This window comes from Gopherus evgoodei, unplaced genomic scaffold, assembly GCF_007399415.2.
Source record: "Gopherus evgoodei ecotype Sinaloan lineage unplaced genomic scaffold, rGopEvg1_v1.p scaffold_58_arrow_ctg1, whole genome shotgun sequence".
Taxonomy (NCBI): domain Eukaryota; kingdom Metazoa; phylum Chordata; order Testudines; family Testudinidae; genus Gopherus; species Gopherus evgoodei.
In genome coordinates, this window is record NW_022060079.1 from 1,014,512 (window position 1) to 1,032,059 (window position 17,548).

Below are 17,548 nucleotides of genomic sequence, written 5' to 3' on the forward strand. Positions count from 1 at the left end.
TGAACCAGCATCCGCAAGATTGGGACAAGTACTTACCTCACCTGCTGTTTGCGTACAGGGAGGTGCCCCAGGAATCTACCGGGTTTTCACCTTTCGAACTGTTGTATGGAAGGCGGGTAAGGGGGCCCCTAGACCTGATGAGGGACGAATGGGAGGGGAAGGCATCTCCCGAGGGAGAGTCAGTGGTGGAGTATGTCCTGACCTTCCGGGAAAGACTGGCCGAGCTCATGGGCCTGGCCAGGGAGAATCTGGCCCGAGCCCAGAGGAGGCAGAAGGTCTGGTATGACCGCACAGCACGAGCCCGTGCCTTCGCCACCGGGGATCAGGTGATGGTTCTCATCCCCGTGAGGAGAAACAAACTCCAGGCCGCCTGGGAAGGGCCCTTCAAGGTTATCAAGCAACTGAATGAGGTAAACTATGTGGTGGAGCTGTCAAACCGGGCACATCACCGTTGGGTGTACCATGTGAACATGATGAAGCCATACTATGACGGGGAATGTGGTGTTGGCCGTGTGTGGACATTGGGAGGGGCAGGGAGATGACCCCTTAGTAGATCTATTCCCTGGGACAAAAGCTGGTTCCCCCCTGGAGGCGATTCCCCTCTCTGATCAACTGACCCCGGGCCAGCATGCTGAGATCAGAGGGGTGCTGCATCTGTACCGACAGCTGTTTTCCAACCAGCCTGGACGCACTAATTTGACTGTCCACCGGGTGGAGACCGGGTCACATCCCCCTATAAGATGCTCCCCTTTTCGGGTCACTGGGAAAACTGCCCAGGATCTTGAAAGAGAGGTCAGGGACATGCTGGCTTTGGGGGTGATCCAGCCGTCTTCCAGCCCTTGGGCCTTGCCAGTGGTGCTGGTTCCCAAGAAGGATGGGTCAATCCGGTTCTGTGTGGACTATCGAAAGCTCAATGCCATCACCGTATCTGATGCCTACCCTATGCCCAGGCCTGATGAGCTCCTAGACAAGCTGGGAGGTGCTCGGTACCTCACCACTATGGATCTTACCAAAGGCTACTGGCAAGTGCCGCTGGACGCAGATGCCAGGCTGAAATTGGCCTTTATCACCCCTCTGGGGCTCTATGAGTTTCTGACCCTGCCCTTCGGCCTCAAGGGAGCGCCGGCCACCTTCCAGCGCCTGGTGGATCAGCTACTGAGGGGGATGGAGAGTTTTGCCGTGGCGTATATTGACGACATCTGCGTCTTCAGCCAGACCTGGGAGGACCACATGTCCCAGGTTAAACAAGTCCTGGACCGACTCCGAAAGGCTGGGTTAACAGTAAAGGCTGAGAAGTGCAATGTGGGGATGGCTGAAGTATCTTACCTGGGCCATCGGGTGGGGAGCGGCTGCCTGAAGCCGGAACCCGCCAAGGTGGAGGTAATCAGAGACTGGCCTGCCCCCCAAACCAAAAAGCAGGTCCAGGCCTTTATTGGGATGGCGGGGTACTATCGAAGGTTCGTGCCCACTTTAGTGCCATAGCCGGCCCCATCACTGAACTGTGCAAAAAGGGGAAGCCAGACAAGGTGATCTGGACTGAGCAGTGCCAGGAGGCTTTCCGGGCGCTGAAGGAGGCTCTGGTTAGTGGCCCAGTTCTGGCAAACCCAGATTTTGACAAACCCTTTATGGTGTTCACCGATGCCTCAGACACGGGACTGGGGGCGGTGTTAATGCAAGAGGATGAAAAGGGGGAGAGACACCCCATCGTGTACCTGAGTAAGAAGCTGCTACCCCGGGAACAAAGCTACGCGGCCATCGAGAAGGAATGCCTGGCCATGGTGTGGGCCCTTAAGAAGCTAGAGCCATATCTCTTTGGGCGACACTTCACCGTGTACACCGACCACTCTCCCCTGACCTGGCTGCACCAGATGAAAGGAGCCAACGCCAAGCTCCTGAGGTGGAGCCTGCTCCTGCAGGACTATGACATGGACGTGGTCCATGTGAAGGGAAGTGCCAACATGACAGCGGATGCGTTGTCCCGGAGAGGGGACCCTGAACTTCCCCAGGTCACTGGGCAGAGTGACCCTGCTCAGTTCAGTCTCGAAGGGGAGAGAGATGTGATGGAGCAGGGGCTGTCTGTGTGGGGGGGTGGGAGAGCAGGGGAGGACTTTAGGGGATGGACGATGCCAGGGCCTGTAACCTGAGCTAGGTAAGGGAGGGGAAAGGTCAACACCTTTGCCCGGGAAGGGGACAAAGGAAGGGAGTGGCAGGAGGGAAGCAGTTTGAGTTTGGGCTTGGGGCTGTGTGGGTTGAATTCAGGGGATCCTAGCTAGGATCCAAGCACCCTGAAAGCCCAGAAGGACTCGCTGGAGGGGTCCTGACTGTGCCTGCAAGCCCTGCTGTAACCTGTGTTCCTATTGTCCAATAAACCTTCTGTTTTACTGGCTGGCTGAGAGTCACTGTGGGTCCCAGGAAGAGGGGTGCAGGGCCGGAATCCCCACACTCCGTGACAGTGGTGAAGCACTGGAATGGGTTACCTAGGGAGGTGGTGGAATCTCCTTCCTTAGAGGTTTTTAAGGTCAGGCTTGACAAAGCCCTGGCTGGGATGATTTAGTTGGGAATTGGTCCTGCTTTGAGCAGGGGGTTGGACTAGATGGCTCCTGAGGTCCCTTCCAACCCTGATATTCTATGATTCTACCAGAACACTGATTTACTATATCATAAGCATTAACAAAAAACTGAGTCACCAGACCCAAAAGCAGCTATTGCATTGTATAAGGGCACCAGTAGCGATAAACAACAGTGTTTAGAGAAAAAACCCTTTAAGAAGAATCATAATTTATATGCTTCTTGTTATTCTTTATGTTGAAAATACATTCTGCAATCACGTCATGATTTTTTTCTAATATGTTTACAAAGCAAGCAGTTGCTAAGTGGCCAGGGAGGAGCCCGAACACCTTCATGGGACACTGCAGGAAACAAAAGGAGACAGGAAGGTGCTGATTAGCGGTTGCAGAGAGATCAGTCTGTGCTGGTTTCTTCTCTCTGGGATCCCTGCAGCCTGCGGCACAGACTCTGACCAGCTCCATTACGCTGCACAAATAGAACAGAGGGAGAATCAGGGCTGTCTGTATGGATCAGGGAGGGATGCCTTGCAGGTAAACTTGTGCAGAAGGGCCCAAGGGGGTGGGGGCTCTGTACAAGAGCCAACTCTAACACGTTCCACCCTATCCAAGAACCACTCAGTTAAGGAGGTGTAAGCTGGTGGCTCTCACCAGTCCAGGAAGAACCAGTACTATGCCCACATCTGCTTGGAGGCCGGATTTATTATTGAAACACCAGAACTCATGCAGAAACACCCAGCAAAGCAATTCCCCAGAAGCCCTTCCCCTCTCTGCCCCTTCCCTCCCATGCCCCTTCCTTCCTTCCCCTGCAGAGCAGGCAGCTCTTAACCCTTTCCTGGGTGTTTCACCCTGTCATGGGAAAACTAGCATAATGTCTGGCAATGGCTAAATGAGCACCAGTGTGTGATGCCCTCTAGCAGCGGCAGAGGCTTGGGACTCTCAAGCCTGAAGTCCTGGTTCTCTCTGTGCCGTTCACATGTGGCTTATCTGGGAGCTGCACTAGCTGAAGATCCCGAAGGGGCAGGGCCTGGATGACTCCAAGTTTAAATGACTCAGGCTAAGTGTCTCCCCCAACGGCCTCTTTGAGAACAAGTCACCTGGGACAGACGTTCCTTTACTGATCAAGTTTTTTTCTGTAGAGGAGCTGGATCCTTGGTAACTTCCTGTGGAGGAGAAGAGGGGGTTAGTGTCTCCCTGAACGTGGGGGGGAGGGGAGTGGTGGTCCAGATGCTCTTCTCCTCACACTTCATCTTTCACTGATTATGTAACAGGATTTCACAGGCACCGAAACCCAATTCACAGCCATGTCAGAAGCAGTGTGAGATTAACAGGTATTAGCTTCTGGGATGATGATAATTCGTCACTAACCCCAAGTACACTGAGCTGCCTCTGAGCCCTGGGGACTTCTGGGCTACAGCAGCTAAACCTAAAACATTACAGAAAGAAGCATGGAGTATAGAGTAACTGGAACTGAAGAGGTCACACTGGAATGTTAATGTCCCTTTCTGGGACTTTTCTCCAGCCTGTGTGAACCTGGGGAGAATGGAGTGCACAGGGTCAATATGAACAGCTGCACAGCCAGTAGCTCAGAGGGAGTGAGCTGTGTGTGTGTGGGGCAGGGGAATGGGGCTGCTCTCACTTACCTGGAGGTGAGTAGCCAGCTCCTTTTTTCCCTGCAGAGAGAGAAGGGCAGATTTCAGAGAGTGCAGTCCCCGAGGCAGGAGATGGCTCCCGTCTGTCCCCACAGCCCAGAAATGAGGCCCTTAGGCCAGCACTGACATTTGGGGCTCAGAGATTCAGGGGCCCACAACAGATCAAGTCCAAGGGGCAGGGAGACGACATCTCAGTGTGAGCAGTGTTCCTCCCTTACTCTACAGCAGTGGTGGGCAACCTGCGGCCTGTCAGGGTGATCTGGTTGTGGGCTGCAAGACATTTTGCAGACGTTGACCATCCACAGGCACAGCCCCCCACAGCTCCCAGTGGCTGTGGTTTGCTGTTCCTGGTCAATGGGAGCTGCGGGAAGCAGGGTCCACGGGGACGTGCTGGCCACTTTGCCTGCAGGTGCCAATTCCTGCAGCTCCCATTGGCGGGGAACAGCGAACCATGGCCACTGGGAGCTGCGGGCAGCTGTGCCTGCAGACGGTCAGTGTAAACAAACTGTCTTGTGGTCCATCAACGAATAATCCTGACGGCCTGCATGCGGCCCATTGGCCACAGGTTGCCCATCACTGCTCTGTAGTGTCTGGTTCTGGCCCAGCAGCAGCTCCCAAGCCAGAGCCTCTGGCGCAGCCCCCAGATGGACAGTCACACAGCACTGATCCTGGGCTCTGTATTGCTGCTGCCCCTAGGGCTGCATGGCCCAGCCAGTCCACAGAAGGCAGAAAACCCACCCACCCCAGGACTCTACCTGAGCCAATCTTTCTCCAGATGATGATTCCGACTACTGCAGCCACGACAGCCACCACGGCACCGATCACTCCAGTCACAATGGGGATCACATTGGACTGGGGCTCTGAAATGGAAAAGGAGCCAGTGAATACGGAAAAATACCCAGAATCCTCTTGCCCCACTACAGAGATCAGAATCTCTGCTTCCAGCTCTGGAAGCAGGTGCGGCAGGCCCCTCCCCCATGAAAGGGGGCAGTCACCCTGCTCCCCACATTAGGGAAATGTGCTGTAGCTGCCCCTGCCCTTCTCACCAGCTCTATGCAACTCGCGTGCAAACTTCAATATAGCCTCAGAGGATATTATTCCTATACAGTACGTAACATAAGTTCGACGGGGACAGGTGAGCAAAGCCCACAGGAAAGTAGGGAACATGAAGACCTGGGAGATGGGTCGGAAACAGGAGGGGGCACGGGCTATAATGGCAGAGAGGAAGGACGGTCAGGGCAAAGCTGGGAGGCAAGATCAAACCAGTATCTTAGATGCCTATATACAAATGCAAGAAGTATGGGTAATAAGCGGGAAGAACTGGAAGTGCTAATAAATAAATACAACTATGACATTGTTGGCATTACTGAAACTTGGTGGGATAATACATGCGACTGGAATGTTGGTGTGGATGGGTATAGTTTGCTCAGGAAGGCTAGACATGGGAAAAAAGGAGGAGGTGTTGCCTTATATATTAAAAATGTACACACTTGGACTGAGGTGGAGATGGACATAGGAGACGGAAGGGTTGAGAGTCTCTGGGTTAGGCTAAAAGGGGTAAAAAACACGGGTGATGTCGTGCTGGGAGTCTACTACAGGCCACCTAATCAGGTGGAAGAGGTGGATGAGGCTTTTTTCAAACAACTAACAAAATCATCCAAAGCCCAAGATTTGGTGGTGATGGGGGACTTCAACTATCCAGATATATGTTGGGAAAATAACACCGTGGGGCACAGACTATCCAATAAGTTCCTGGACTGCATTGCAGACAACTTTCTATTTCAGAAAGTTGAAAAAGCTACTAGGGGGGAAGCTGTTCTAGACTTGATTTTAACCAATAAGGAGGAACTTGTTGAGAATTTGAAAGTAGAAGGAAGCTTGGGTGAAAGTGATCATGAAATCATAGAGTTTGCAATTCTAAGGAAGGGTAGAAGGGAGTACAGCAGAATAGAGACAATGGATTTCAGGAAGGCGGATTTTGGTGAGCTCAGAGAGCTGATAGGTCAGGTCCCATGGGAATCAAGACTGAGGGGAAAAACAACTGAGGAGAGTTGATAGTTTTTCAAAGGGACGCTATTAAGGGCCCAAAAGCAAGCTATTCCGCAGGGTAGGAAAGATAGAAAATGTGGCAAAAGACCACCTTGGCTTAACCACGAGATCTTGCGTGACCTACAAAATAAAAAGGAGTCATATAAAAAATGGAAACTAGGTTAGATTACAAAGGACGAATATAGGCAAATAACACAGGAATGCAGAGGCAAGATTAGAAAGGTAAAGGCACAAAATGAACTCAAACTAGCTATGGGAATAAAGGGAAACAAGAAGACTTTTTATCAATACATTAGAAGCAAGAGGAAGACCAAGGACAGGGTAGGCCCACTGCTCAGTGAGAAGGGGGAAACAGTAACAGGAGACTTGGAAATGACAGAGATGCTTAATGACTTCTTTGTTTCGGTCTTCACTGAGAAGTCTGAAGGAATGTCTAGTATAGTGAATGCTTACGGGAAGAGGGTAGGTTTAGAAGATAAAATTTAAAAAAAGCAAGTAAAAAATCACTTAGAAAAGTTAGATGCCTGCAAGTCACCAGGGCCTGATGAAATGCATCCTAGAATACTCAAGGAGTTAACAGAAGAGGTATCTGAGCCTCTAGCTATTATCTTTGGAAAGTCATGGGAGACGGGACAGATTCCCGAAGACTGGAAGGGGGCAAATATAGTGCCCATCTATAAAAAGGGAAATAAAAACAACCCAGGAAACTACAGACCAGTTAGTTTAACTTCTGTGCCAGGGAAGATAATGGAGCATGTAATTAAAGAAATCATCTGCAAACACTTGGAAGGTGGTAAAGTGATAGGGAATGGCCAGCATGGATTTACAAAGAACAAATCGTGTCAAACCAATCTGATAGCTTTCTTTGATAGGATAATGAGCCTTGTGGATAAGGGAGAAGCGGTGGATGTGGTATACCTAGACTTTAGTAAGGCATTTGAAACGGTCTCGCATGATATCCTTATCGATAAACTAGGCAAATACAATTTAGATGGGGCTACTATAAGGTGGGTGCATAACTGGCTGGATAACCGTACTCAGAGAGTAGTTATTAATGGCTCCCAATCCTGCTGGAAAGGTATAACAAGTGGGGTTCCGCAGGGGTCTGTTTTGGGACCGGCTCTGTTCAATATCTTCATCAACGACTTAGATGTTGTAGAACTGATAAATGAAATTGTTTTTAATTTATTAATGTAACTTCTGTTCACCATCCACACTACACTTGCCTACACTGTAACTTCTGTTCCATATTGTAATTCAAACCCCCTTTTTAAAACACTCACTCCATTTTGTAAAAGCTTCCTCCAACCTTCATTTTTGCAAACCCTGCTGTAATCTTATTAGTTTAGTTTAGATGTGTGAATGAGGTATGTGTGGATGACGGAATCAACCTCCAGCCCCAGCCTGTCCTGATGAGATATTCAAATACCAATGGCTGAAGACCTAGACAACAGCCCTAAACAAAGTAAGAAGCATCCACCCTAAAAAGAAAAGGACAACAGAACAACAGAAGGAAGATCAAAGCCAGGTTCAAGGCTGAAAGTCACGCCTGCAATTGATGGGTGATCAATCCAAACCCAGAGGCAGCGTGACACAGCAAGACCTATAGACTTTGAATCCAAACTAAAAGCCTATAAAAAAGAAGGGTGAGATGAGAGACTCTGGATAACATTCTGCTGCCAACATGGAAGGGCATCGGTGCAGGACCAACAGAGATCCAGCTCGCCCTTGTGTCCGGCTTTCCTGGCCAGTTAGCCACCACAAGCTACGAATCCAAGCTGCAAAATCAAGCTATGAACTTAAGCTATCTTCAGGACTGGTAACTATGCAGCAGCTGCAGAACATCTGATGGATGTGTGTGTGTGTGAATGTGTGTGTGTGTGTATAGGTATTAGGTATAATGTGTGTGTATAAGAATTAAGATATTAGTTATTAGTCATAAATCAAATTGTTATCATAATAAATGTGGTATCTTTGTCTTGCCCCCTGAAAAGATCCTGTGTAGTTTTGTCTGTACAACAATGTTGACATAGAAAGTACGCTTATTAACTTTGCGGATGATATCAAACTGGGAGGGATTGCAACTGCTTTGGAGGACAGGGTCAAAATTCAAAATGATCTGGACAAATTGGAGAAATGGTCTGAGGTAAACCGGATGAAGTTCAATAAAAACAAATGCAAAGTGCTCCACTTAGGAAGGAACAATCAGTTTCACACATACAGAATGGGAAGAGACTGTCTAGGAGGAGTATGGCAGAAAGAGATTTAGGGGTCAGAGTGGACCACAAGCTAAATATGAGTCAACAGTGTGATACTGTTGCAAAAAAAGCAAATGTGATTCTGGGATGCATTAACAGGTGTGTGTAAACAAGACACGAGAAGTCATTCTTTTGCTCTACTCTGCGCTGATTAGGCCTTAACTGGAGTATTGTGTCCAGCTCTGGGCACCACATTTCAAGAAAGATGTGGAGAAATTGGAGATGGTCCAGAGAAGAGTAACACGAATGATGAAAGGTCTTGAGAACATGACCTATGAAGGAAGGCTGAAATAATTGGGTTTGTTTAGTTTGGAAAAGAGAAGACTGAGAGGGGACATGATAGCAGTTTTCAGGTATCTAAAAGGGTGTCATCAGGAGGAGGGAGAAAACTTGTTCACCTTAGCCTCCAATGATAGAACAAGAAGCAATGGGCTTAAACTGCAGCAAGGGAGATTTAGGTTGGACATTAGGAAAAAGTTCCTAACTGTCAGGGTAGTTAAACACTGGAATAAATTGCCTAGGGAGGTTGTGGAATCTCCATCTCTGGAGATATTTAAGAGTAGGTTAGACAAATGTCTATCAGGGATGGTCTAGACAGTATTTGGTCCTGCCATGAGGGCAGGGGACTGGACTCGATGACCTTTCAAGGTCCCTTCCAGTCCTAGAGTCTATGAATCTATATACCTAACACAGAGTGCCAAACGTGTAAATTCAATAACGAACCCTCACGGTCCCCAAGAACATAGGTCAGCAGCATTATCCCCATGTCAGAGAGGGGGAAGCTGAGAAATGAGACCTTTCCCGTCTCTTGGCAAGGCCAAAAGTGAGCTAGTGGAAAGAGCTGGGAAGAGAACTCAGGAGTCCTGGCTCCCAGCCCCCCTGCTCTAACCCACTGGACTCCAATCCCCTCCCAGAGCCAGGGAGAGAACTCAGGAGCCCTGGCTCCTGCCACCCATGTTCTAACCCACCAGCCACCACCCCCTCCCAGAGCCGGGGAAAGAACCCAGGAGTCCTGCTCCCAGCCCCCCTGTTCTAAACACCAGCCCCCACTCCCCTCCCAGAGCTGGGGAGAGAACCCAGGAGTCCTGGCTCCCAGCCCCCCCCTGCTCTGACCCACCAGCCCCCACTCCCCTCCCAGAGCCAAGGAGAGAACCCAGGAGTCCTGGCTCCCAGCCCCCCCGCTCTAACCCCCCATCCCCACTCAGAGCCGGGGAGAGAACCGAAATTCCTGGCTCCCAGCCACCCCCCCCAACCCCACTCCACTCCCAGAGCCAGGGTAGAAAGAATCACTGAAGTATCGATGGCGCCCCCTTTAAAAGCAAGCTCTGTAGCTGGGGAAGGTAGGAACAGGATAGAAGACCTACATAAGGCAGGAGCCAGGCTGATGAGTCTGAGGTGCAGATGGGGGAGGAAATGGACGGAGTACAAGACCCAAACTCAGAAGTGTGATAGATGCTAATAAATCACAGACTGGATTAGAAACAAGGCCTCACAAATGAACATAAACACGTACAATTGCATTCTAAGCAGCGGGGTGCTGGAGACTTGAGCTCAGACACCGCTTTGTCACCAGAACCGCACATAACAAAATGATACACAAAAAAATCCAAACAGAGGTGGGGCACAGCACTGAAACAGAGATGACGCCAGGAATATCCTCATCTGAGTGTGCTGCTTGCTTCAGTTTACTGACTTGGTGGGCTAAGAACATTCCACACAGGGGCACTGGAAAGGCAGACACGTTCTCTCACTATTCACTGCAAAACGATTCATAGCGCATCATGGCTTAGTGCAGCACTAAGAATCGTGGGATATGCCCCCAGAAGTCCTACCTAGCACCTAATCCAGGTTAGTGCAGCTCCGATGTGGATATGGCTTAGTGGGTATGACTGAAATGTGACTTAGGTAGGTCTTCACTGCAGTTAACTCAGGTGATTGGCACCCAGATTTGAGTGCCCAGTTTAGCCTAGCCCAGGTGAGAGCAGCCATGCTGCAATCTCGCACTCAAGTGATGGTGTGCACACTGGCGCCACGCTCCTGTGTGTGTTGTTAGGACTTCTGGGGACACGTCCGTTGGTTCTTTGCACTGCAGTGAACTGAACTGCTCTACGATTCTTTCCTACTGAATTGTGGGAGAACTTGTCTGTCCTGCTGGGGTCCCTGTACAAAAGTGTTCTTAGTTCAGCTTCGGAGCAACCCAGGGCAAGTTGGGGGAAATTGTGGGAAGGCACTGGAGGACACTGGATAGGGGTAACCAGCTCAAGTGAAAGTGGCATCCAGGCTTTAGCCTATGCCCCCAGCTGAGCCAGCTAGCCCAGGTTTAAAATACAACTAAACTCAGGCCAGAAGTTTGTGTGTGTGGACAGGAGTCAAGTTATGGGCAACACCAGGTAAGAGTCCAAGTTAACTCTGTAAATCTTGTCTTCGCTGCAAAAAAGGTGGTTTTTTTACATGCAGACAGCTCTGAAATCCTAATGGAAACAAGACAAGGGTTGTTTTTACCTCTATGTACCTAGCGACTGAGAGGTAAAAACTATCTGTGTGCCTGGTCTCCACTAGGATTTTGGCTCTCTCGTGGTAACACACATCACCCTTTTTTTCAGCAATGAAGACATAAGACTCCAAGGAGGTCCAGCCCCAGCCCAGAAAAGGGGAGACATTTTTACAGTGTCAGCCAGTGGAGTTTTACCTTTCGATAAGGACAACGGGGTCTCAACCCTAGCCCTCCCCTCCCCTTGGTGTATTCTCCTCCACCTCTCCCAGACAAGCACTCTGCCCTCTCCTCACCCCAGAAGACATTGAGAGGCTCTGGCAGGCTGCTGTGATCCACAAGGCAGGAGTAACGGCCTCCCTCCTTGGGATTGATCTCCAAGGTTGCCCGAATCTGGTAGGTCCCATCCCCACTGGGTAGGATGTCCCCTCGCTGAGTCTCTTGCTCTCTCATCTCCCCGTTTTTCATCCAGGTCACAGCGATGTCCCGGGGGTAGAAGCCATAGGCACTGCAGGAGAGCCTGGTGAGCCCGTCAGTGGTTGCCTTGTCTGACACCTCAATGGCTGCGGGTTCTGAAAAGCCAAGGGTATTAGAAGTCATTTGGAGAGCAGCACTCACATCTATTTACTTCTCTAGCCTTCACTACTGTTATGTCTGAGCAACTCACTATCTTTAATGTGAGAACTAACACAATTTTCACCTTAGAGAGGCAGGGCTGTTAACCCCTTTGTACAAATGAGAAACCAAGGCTCAGAGAATATATGGGCTAGATTCACAATAGGACTTAAGCACTTAACTGCCTCTTTAGGCACCTAAAACATCAGGTCCCCCTGGGATTCACTAAGCCTCCACTCAGCTGCTGCCAAACCCTGTAGGCACCTAAACTCACTCAGCACCTATGGGTTTTTGCAGTAAAAGTTCCGTAAGGACCTGCGTTCCTGCCTCTGGGCATGTACAGTGCAGCCTCACAGCAGCTGTTCGGATGCCAAAGCCCCAGAGCAATGCACAAAGGAGGGGACGATAGACATTCCTCCATCTAACTCGCAGGCAGAATCTGATCCAGCCAGAGAAAGAGAGTGCAAGAGTGAGAATGGCTCTGCAGCTGGGTGGTTGGAGCCCTCACCTGGGAGGCGGGCGACCCTGGGGCCAGTGCCTCTGCTCCAGTCCCTCAGAACAGCTCCCAAAGCAGAACACTCCAGAGCTTGGTGGCCAGGGCACCCCTGTGATGTGTCAGAGCCCTGCACAAATCCCATCTCCCATGCAGGCAGAGAGGGGCCTGGAATCAGGAGTCTCCCACAGCCCAAGTAATGCCCAAACCACTGGGCTAAAAGTTCTGAGAGAGGCTCCCTTCCTCCACCCCACAGCTTCCTGCAAAAACAGCAGAGGTGTTGAGCTCCCAGAGAGGGTCTGCAGCTGAGAGAGAAGCCCAATTCAATGTCCTTGAGTCCCTAGCCAGGTGCCTGAACCACTGCGCTTACTACTTCATCTGTGCAGCCACTCCTGATGGTCTGGAGAATTAAACATTTTGAGGCTCAAGAACGGGAGAGAAGTTGTGGAGTGTGGGAGTGGAAAAGTCAGAGTTACAGGCAGGGAACAGCCCTCTACCACTCATGGGGAAGGGTCCCATTCAGTCTCAGCTCAGGTCACCATGGGGTGCAGCCAGAATTCTCCATTGCCTTATTATTTGTATTGATACCTAGCCAATAAGGGAGATGTGCCTCTGTTCCCTGGTCATGAAGACAATGTTGCCACCCTTTGGAATGTTTGGTTTTTCTTAAAGCCCCACCTCCTGGAATCATGGGACTGTGGGATAGACTCTCTACTTTCACTAGTAATAATACAAAAAATTAAGTCTCTAAGATTTATGGTTAAGGAGAAAAGCTTGAAAACACAAACCCTAGAGCAGGGATCCCCAACACGGTGCCCATGGGTGCCATGGGGCCCACGAGGGCATCTAAATAAGGGAATTTGTATAGCAGGGTCTGAAACAGGAGATTGGGAACACTGAAGTTTAATTTGAGGAAGGTCTCAGTATGTACTGGAAGAACCAGAGACTCCTTGAGTGAGGAGCATTCTCCTCCCTACCAAATTAGAAGCTCCTTGGGGCATGGACAATCTTTGTCCTGTGTTCGTACAGTATCTAGCACAATGAGGTCCAGGGCCATGACTGGTGCTCCTAGGCACTACTACAAAACAGGTAACAAATAATAATGACGACTTAGAGATGGAAGCTGCATTGAGAAGAGATTTATCGACAGTGATTTAGTCATTTGTCTGATGGTGTCTCTGATTCCTTTACCCCTCAGACACAGGATGGGAGGTGGACATAGATCAGCTAAACTGCTCCACTTTGACATTCAGATCGGGGTTGGACAGAGATTCTCTGAAGCAGGAGAGGGGAAAATACCCTATTACCAAGTCTTGGGCAGTGTTTCCAGACCTTTTTGATACCAGGGACCAGGTTTACTCTTCCGAAACTGTGTATGGAGACCTCAGGGGCTGGCGCTGGTCCATGGACCGCTCGTTGAGAAACACTGCTCTAGCATGGACGGTGTGTGGCTCTAGCATTTAGAGAGTCTGGCCCGAGTGCTGGAAGCTCCCCTGGCCCCACCCCCTGTGCAGCTGCCTCCTGAGGCCCCGCCCACACTCCACTCCCACTCCGCCCCCGGCTCCATAGGCACCGACTTCTGCTCACGCTGATGGGTGCTCGACCCCCACTCTGCCCTTGGCCCCACCCCAACTCCACCCCTTCCATGAGGCCCTGCCCCACCCCCATTCCAGCCCCTTCCCCAAAGTCCCTGCCACAACTCCAGCCCCTCCCTGCTCTATTGAACCCCTTCCTCCCATCCCTGCCTCGCTTCCTCCTCCCCTGAGCATGCCACGTTTCCACTCCTCCCCCTCCCTCCTGGAGCATTCTAATGCTGTCAAACAGATGTTTGGCGGCAGTCGGGCAGGAAACGCTGGGAGGCAGGCAGAGGAGCAGGGATGCAGTGCGCTCAGGGGAGGAGGAGGTGGGGCCGGGGGGAAGGGACTTCGGCTGCCAGTGGGTGCAGAGCACCCACTAATTTTTCCCTGTGGGTGCTCCAGCCCCAGGGCACCCACAGAGTTGGTGCCTATGCCAGGCCCCACTCACACTTGGCCCTCTTGCCCATCAAGTCTCTCCCCTCTTTACCCCCTCCCCAAGTCACTCCACTCCACCTTCCCTGAGACCCCCACCGTTCACTGCGTCCCTCCTCTCTTCCACCCCATGGAGGAAGGGAGGCCCCACCCTGTCCCCAAAGCCCCACCCCACTCACTCCATCCACACACCCCCTCCATTGCTCACTCTCCCCCACCCTCAATCACTTTCATCAGGCTGAGGCAGGGGCTTGGGGGGGGGCGGTTCACCGTGTGGGAGGGGGCTCTGGGCTGGGGCAGGTGGTTGGGGTGCAGGAGCGGGTGAGGGGTGCAAGCTCTGGGAGGGAGTTTGGGTGCAGGTCGGGGTACGGGGTACTGGCTCTGAGAGGGGGCTCAGGCCTGGGGTACAGGCTTCCACCGGGCAGCACTTACCTCGGATGGCTCCTGGTCAGCAGTGCAGCGAGGCTAAGGCAGGTTCCCTGCCTGCCCCGGCCCCACGTCATTCCTGGAAGAGACCAACATACCAGTGAGGCCCCTGGGGGGGTACATGGCTCCACACGCTGCCCCTCTCTGTAGGGACTGCCCCCACAGGTCCCATTGGCCACAGTTTCCCATTCCTGGACAATGGAAGCTGTGAGGGAGGTGTTTGCAGGCAGGAGCAACGCACAGAGACCCCTGCCCAGCCTTACCCCACAGGCTGCAGGGGCATGCTGGTCACTTCCAGGAATGGCGTGGGGCCACTCCAGGCAGGGAATCTGCCTTAGTGGGAGCCCCACTGCACTGCCAGAGATCGCAATCCACAGGGAGAGTCTCTAGGGTCGACCAGTTGATCACAATCGACCGTTTGGTGACTCTTGCTCTAGGATATGCCTTTGCTCTACTACTTCACCCCTCACCTCTCCCTTGAAGAACCTCGTTCCCATACTGCTGGTATTTTCTTAGCCACTCAATACACTCCTTCTCTGTGTACTGCTTCCGATACTGAAGATCGGCTGTATCCTCATTCCACCTGCGCTGAGTGATCTCAGCTTCCTTGACCGCAGCGACCCATGTGTAAGTGTTCATATCAAAGCTGAGGAAGTCGTCCCCATCATATGCAAGTTGCCGGGACCCTCCGATGCTGCCATCCTCCCGAATCTCACAGCCGCTCCTGCGCTGCAGAGTGTGAAACCCTGAAACACACACAAGAGCCTGATCCTGCAGTCATTTACAACTAGGCATGCAGTGCAGTGGGATTTCAAAAAAAATACCTATGTGACTTAGAAGTGCAATTCCCATTATACGTAGTTAGTAGAATTTAAGTTAATTAAATTAACTATTTTGAAAACTAAAATGCCCTCTAATCAATTATATTGGCCACACCCTGACCTCTCATATGGCTCCTCTGTGCCACTAGGTAGGACAAAGTGTCTCTAAACCAGCTCTAATTGGGCAAATGAAAATTTACTCAAGGTGGGGGCAAACCTGGGGGGTACAGAGCTGAATAGCTGGCTGTAGGCCACCCCACTTTCTCACGCAGGTCTACACTAGAAACGCTACATCAGTGCAGCTGCACTGTTGTAGGGTGTTAATGAAGAGACTCAAAACTGATGGGTGAGGGCTTCACTTGTTGGCTTAGTGTATCCACCTCTGCAAGAGATGATAGCTATGCCAGTGGGAGAAACTCTCACGCCAACATAGTGCCACCCACACCAGTGGGTAAGTCAGTATAACTACATTACTCAGGGGTATGGATTATTCACACCCGAGCAATCTAGTTATACTGAAGTAATTTTGTAGTGTAGACCAGCGCTCAAGTCCTGGTTTAGGGAGAGGGTTGCAGACAGGGCCAGCTCTACCATTTTTGCTTCCCCAAACAAAAGAGAAAAAAAACGCTTGGATTGCTGCCGCCCGAACTGCTAAAGAACAAAAACAAAAAGCCATCCAGACTGTGCCACCCCAAGAATGGACGGAATGCCACCCCTTAGCATGTGCCGTCCCAGGCACGTGCTTGTTCCACTGATACCTGGAGCCAGCCCTGGTTGCAGAGAGACTGTGGCTACCGTGTAACCCCCATCTGGAGTAATAGCCCCTCATGGGCTGCTGCAAACTGGCGTACTTTTCAGCAGTCCTAAGGCTGGGAGTGAGGAATGTGAACCAGACCCAGGACTGGGGGATGTAAATGTGGTTTACAGAGGAATTCTGCTCTGGTGATTTTGGGGATTCAGCCCAGAGAGTGCAAAGTGAGCGTAAAATATTTCCACCTTTGTGAATGGAGACCTCTGGCACTGTACTATTATTCACCCACTTTTCAGAGGTGTGAATGTGACACAAGGTGCAGGATAGGTGAGAGTCAGGTACAGTGCGTTTCTTTCTGGGAAACATCACCCTGAGCAGAACTATTCTCCTTCTGCTCTTTCCTTGTACTTTTCTACATTGTGCCTCAGGTCTAATAAAACATACCTGGAAGTGAAACGAGGGACGTGATCTAGAGATGACTGGCTGTGAAGTCAGGGTAACTAACACACAAGCACTATAAATATTCCCCTCTCCTTTAGGCCTGTAGGATTTGTTATTTCTCTCAAACTCACCCCCAGTCTGATTGTAGCGCTCCATTAAAATTCTCATGCTGTCTTTGAACACCTGCTGTTTTGCGATTCCACGTCTGGTACCACTCTCCCAGTAATCAGCACCCACATTGTCTTTTATCCACTGGGCTCGTGGTTTGTACAGCCCACTGTCACTGTCACACTCAACAAAGAGGTTGTCGGCGAGATACCCAACAGAGGCATATGCTGGGAGTCCAGGTTCAGGGTTAGAGGCTGCAGTGCGGAAATACTGCAGGGAATGAGTTACTGAGAGAGAAAGAGAAAAAAAGACATCAGCAAACAGGGATCACTATTACTGACCTTCTCCAAGCTGCCCAAACACTAAGAGCTATTCCCTTCCCCTGACTTATCTTCACAAAACCAAAGGAAAGGGAATACAGGGATTTTCCTAAAACCAACTGTAAATAGAATCACTGGGTTGGAAGGGACTTCAGGACTAACACCAACTAAATCATCCCAGCCAGGGCTTTGTCAAGCCGGGCCTTAAAAACCTCTAAGGAAGGAGATTCCACCACCTCCCTAGGGAACCCGATCCAGTGCTTCACCACTCTCCTAGTGAAATAGTGTTTCCTAATATCCAACCTAGACCCCCCCTCCCTACTGCAACGTGAGACCATTACTCCTTGTTCTGTCATCTGCCACCACTGAGAACAGCCGAGCTCCATCCTCTTTGGACCCCCCCTTCAGGTAGTTGAAAGCAGCTACCAAATCCCCCCTCACTCTTCTCTTCTGCAGACTAAACAATCCCAGTTCCCTCAGCCTCTCCTCATAAGTCATGTGCTGCAGCCCCCTAAGCATTTTCATTGCCCTCTGCTAGACTCTCTCCAAT

The 17,548-nt window shown here is 50.8% G+C and overlaps 1 protein-coding gene across 1 annotated transcript; it reads right to left on the minus strand.

Moving 5' to 3' along the window:
* Window positions 1-2,585: 2,585 nt before the first annotated feature.
* Window positions 2,586-16,820, minus strand: LOC115643384 (class I histocompatibility antigen, F10 alpha chain-like). Its single transcript, XM_030547374.1, has 7 exons — window positions 16,702-16,820; window positions 15,028-15,303; window positions 11,311-11,586; window positions 4,972-5,076; window positions 4,208-4,237; window positions 3,662-3,727; window positions 2,586-3,033 (listed from the first exon to the last, which is right to left on the minus strand). Exons 1-7 carry the CDS (start codon window positions 16,736-16,738, stop codon window positions 3,029-3,031), a joined length of 795 nt encoding a protein of 264 aa, XP_030403234.1. The 5' UTR covers window positions 16,739-16,820; the 3' UTR covers window positions 2,586-3,028.
* Window positions 16,821-17,548: the final 728 nt, after the last annotated feature.